Genomic DNA, 5,000 nt, shown 5'->3' with positions numbered 1-5,000 from the left:
ATAATAGTAATAATAATAATAATAATAATGATAATAATAATAATAATAATAATAATAATAATAATAATAATGATGATAATAATAATATAATAATAACAACAAGAACAATAAAATCATTATTAGAAAAAAATATATTGTTGATAGTACTACTACTACTACTACTAGCAATAATAATGATAATAATAATAATAATAATAATAATAATAATAGCAATAGTAATAATGATAATAATAATAATAATAATAATAATAATAATAATAATGATAACAATAATAATAATAATAATAATAATAATAACAACAACAACAATATTATTAAAAAAATATTGTTGATATTATTATTATTATTATTATTATTATCATTATTATTATTATCATTATTATTATTATTATCATTATGATTATTACCATTGTTGTCATTATTATTATTATTATCATTATCAAAAATAATAAAATAATAATAATGATAATGATACTAATAACAATAATAATAATAATAATAATAATAATAATATTACCGGTATTATTTTTAGTATTACCACAATTATTATTGCTATAATCACTATTATTATCATCATTACTGTTATGATCCTTATTATTATTATCATTATTATCATTATTATTACTATTATTATTACTATTATTATTATCATTATTATTACTATTATCATTATTATTATCATTATTACTATTATCATTATCATTATTATTAATCTTATTTTAGCATTATTATTCCGATAATCACCATTATTATTATTATTATTATTATTATTATTATTATTATTATTATTATTATTATTATTATTATTACCATCAGCATCATCATTAATTTCAATCATCGTTATTACTATTATTATTATCATTATTATTATTATCATTGTTACCATCATGCTTTTTATAATTACAAATCCAATAATAACAATGATAATACTAACGCAACTACTGATATTAATAGTAATAACAATGATAATAATAATAATAAATATCATTATCATTATTAATGTAATGATAATAATTAAAAATAAGGATGATAGTAACAATAATGAGCATAAGAACAAGAACAACAAGAACAGCAATGGCGATAATGATAATAATGATAATTATAATAATGATAATATTGATTACAACAATAATAACAATAACAGCAACAGGACTACTACTACTACCACCACCATATAATAATAAAAGTAATAGTAATAGTGATAATAATAAATTTTAACGACAATAATCATAACAAGAATAATAACAGTGATATTAACAACAACAATGCTGCTTCACTACTGCAAGTGACATAAGAATGATAATAATGAGAACAATAATAAAGATAACGAGAACAAGAACAATTATGATAATGGCAATAATAGTAATAAAAATAATGAAAATAACAATAATAATAGCAATAATAATAGTGATAATAATAATAATCATCATAATGATAAGAACCATCATAATATCAGAAAAAATACTAATTATTACTAATATGATAACAATAAAAATGATAATGATAATCATTGTTCTTTATCTATATAACTACTTTAAACGTGTTTTATCCGTCTCTAAGTATATACTATGCCCCTTCCCTTATTCTGTTCCTCCTCCTACACCTTCTCTTCACCCCCCCCCCGCCCCCTCCTTGTAGAGCGACGGCAACCCGCAGCGCGCATTGCAAATTCCTGACTACCCCCTCCCCCATCCCCTCCCTGCACTTCCTTCCCCCCACGCCCCCCCCCCCCTTCCTCCCCCGCCCGCGCCGAAGGGAGAGAGCGAAATGGAGACGCGCAACTCACCTTTAGTGAGATGGTGAGCGGGTTGCAGCGCTGAGTGGAGGCTGTGGTGGAGACTGTGGTGGAGACTGTGGTGGAGGTGGGAGGTGTATGTATACTTGAGTCTGGCCATTTCCTGCTCCACTCTCCGCCTCGCTTCGACCTCCCGCAGAAGGAAGAGCCTCAGGCGTGGGTCGTCTTCGGCAGCGGCTGCAGCGGCGGCAGCGGCGTTGGGCGAGTCGCTTGCGGGAGGAGGGAGCTGTGGAGGGCGAAGGCGTGGGGCGGGAGAGAGAGGAAGAAGAAGAGTATTGGAATATAATCGTTATTTTTGTACATAATATTTATGATTTATACTATTTTTTATATTTTTATATCCTATTCTTTATCGATGATCCCTCTTTGCCCTTGTTATTCTCGTATTTTCGCTCATACCGCGCTGTGTCTTTATCATCTACCGCTACTTAATATCTCCTCTAGCTCACCGTACGCCCCGGAGTGCTATTACACTAATTACATCCTTGAAGAAACAATAGCGCCTCCGTCGGACCATTGCTGGCGTCTCATCTGGGTCTAGCTGTGGCTCTGCTCTCAACATCTTAAAGCTAATCATTATAGATTCCAGCGTCTTGGGTAAACACTCATACACTCAAGTTTCCTTTCTCGTCCTTCGAGCTTCTCGCGAACTCTAGCTCATCTCCCTCTCTCAGTTATCGATAGATAGATGGGTCGAGAGATAGGATAGATCGATAAGTAGGTAGATCGATAGATAATAAGTTAACTGTTAGATCGATAGATAAATAGGTCGGTAGATAACGTGTTAACTAAAAGATCCATACATATATGATTGTTGACAGATCGATGGGTAAATTAGATGAACTTATAGACATAATTAAACAGATAGATATAGATTTACATAGAGAGCAAAATTGAGTAATAAAACATAGATAGAAAGAGAGGAAGAGGGCCATAACAATAACATCTCAAAAATAAACGCAAACAAAGGAAAATAAAGAAGTTCCGGCACGCGAAAGTTATGTATTTACTCAAGCAATAATCTTTCATCGAAGATAAGACTGTCGAGCTTTTCTGATCGGAAATGTTATTGTATATCTTTTCGAAGTCAAACTGTAAAACGGTAAAGAAGTCGTCTGCAGTGATGGTATGTGTTCTTTGCAAAAAAAATATATTCGATACATTGTTATTATAATTTTTGCATTTTCATCCTATAATTGTCAATGGTATTATTATCATTACTGTTACTGTTATTGTGATTATTGATACATTCATTATCATCATCATCATCAACATTAATAGTATGATTAGTATCATTGTTAAAATTGTTATTATCATTATTATTATATTCAATGTATCGTATTATCAAACACTTGAAAACTTATATTTATCTACCTACATGCCAGTCTAGTAAGTGTTGTAATGTGGTATGTAATGAAAGCCATATTTGAGTATCTCCATAGATGTATAGATAGTCCTGATCGAATACAAAGTGGCCACTTCTAAACTGCACATGCTAATGGTCCCAGCTCAAGTGTTACTGTCTTGTGACTCTTCAGAAAGACAGAACGAAATCAACCTTCGGAGTTGAATAACGTCACACTGATAGCAGATCTAGTCAAGCTCTCGCCCTTCTGTGACGTCACAGCTTTATCTCCTCAGCCTCGCCCCCAGGACTGGATTTGCTTCCCACACCCTTTTCTAATGCTTCCACCGGTTTCTTACACCCCCTTTAGGCAAAGAAGTGAATAGGAATACACAATGAGTTTCTCTGATCATCCACCAGGTTATTATTGAGACTCCAGCCCCCACGGAAGATGATGCTATATAGGATGTTAATTTCGATCATTGCATCTATAACACATTTTCCACATTTTAAGCGTTATTGACCCGGACTAATATACCAACGGCAAACCTACTCTGATTGTCTGTCTCCCACCCCTCTTTCTCTCTCTAACGAACTCACATGCACACACACACACACACACACACACACACACAAACAAACAAACAAACACACACACACACACTCACACACACACGCTCTCACACACACACACGCTCTCACACACACACACACACACACACGCTCTCACACACACACACGCACACTCGTATATATTACCTATCACACTGGGATATATACGCCCTTCATGCATGTACACCACTGCACACTCGACGCTTCACACGGCAGAAACCTGAGCTACTTAACATACGTCAAGTAATTAAGCAGGCAAGAGACTTCCTTACCAGCGCGACGAAGACAAGACACCACCGACCCTTGAGACCCTCTCTTTATCAAAAGCAGGTAAAGTATCAATAGGATTTCGCTTAACATTTAAAGTCATTTACACGACTTGACTTGGGGTCGTCTCGAGATGCTCCGTTTCCATGGCAGCAGGTTCGTTCCAGCACCTTACTCTAACAAAACCCTCGAATACAAGTGTTGGTTTAAAACATTGCTTAATATTTTTACCGCAAGACCAGATACTTCATACCATCATTCTTTTTTATTTTTATATTGATATATATTTTTTTAAATGCACCCAAAGGGATATGGTAATTAATAAATAAAAAAGTTGCTATTTCGAACCATCACTCGCTTTCTTATACTAGGTGTTACGTCGCTCGAAATATCGAATATGACTATTATTCAACAAAATGGACAGTTCATATAAAAAACAAAAACAAAACAAAAAAAAACAGTTATTTAAAAAAAGTAAATTTGCCATAAAACAACAGCATCAAGCAATTGTCGTGGACGCTGGCAAAAACTTCTTTGTGCTCCGGCAAAGGCCAACAACACCGCCACCTATATTCTAGTAAGACAGACAATAAATTGCGGGCTCATTTCTTTCATAGAATATACTTGATGAATAGTTTTAGCAGTCTTTGCAGCAGCGGTTGCATAGGCCAGTAAACAAACGCCAATACGTTGTAACTATAACTATAAGGCAGTACTGTAAACTTTAATGCTCATGGCTTGCGTCTTCATATTTCCATCATATCGTAAATAAATAAAGAAAGTGAAGCTCAACTTACTGTTGATTATATTACTACTGACAAGTACACTGACTGTATCCTATACTTTTTAACTTGACTGTTAAAGCATGCAACATAACCATCGTCTTGAACACTCCGTTCGTCATCTTTGAAGTATAATATCTAACAATTATGAAATTACTAAGCAGTTAGAATTATGCCATGTATATGAAATTATCATGGC

At 33.3% G+C, this 5,000-nt stretch overlaps 1 protein-coding gene across 2 annotated transcripts in view; it reads right to left on the bottom strand.

The window, feature by feature from the left end:
- Nucleotides 1-5,000, bottom strand: part of LOC125025822 (SKI family transcriptional corepressor 1 homolog-B-like) — an 84,589-nt gene that overhangs the window by 18,339 nt on the left and 61,250 nt on the right. For both annotated transcript variants that reach the window (XM_047614082.1, XM_047614083.1), the window contains exon 8: nt 1,787-2,021. In XM_047614082.1, the coding sequence (XP_047470038.1) occupies nt 1,787-2,021 (235 nt within the window). The remainder of the gene's footprint in view (nt 1-1,786; nt 2,022-5,000) is intronic.

The sequence above is a fragment of the Penaeus chinensis genome, chromosome 5 (assembly GCF_019202785.1).
Source record: "Penaeus chinensis breed Huanghai No. 1 chromosome 5, ASM1920278v2, whole genome shotgun sequence".
NCBI classification, from domain to species: Eukaryota; Metazoa; Arthropoda; class Malacostraca; order Decapoda; family Penaeidae; genus Penaeus; species Penaeus chinensis.
The sequence above is the reverse complement of the archived record's forward strand: the minus strand, read 5'-3'. Positions and strand labels throughout refer to the sequence as shown.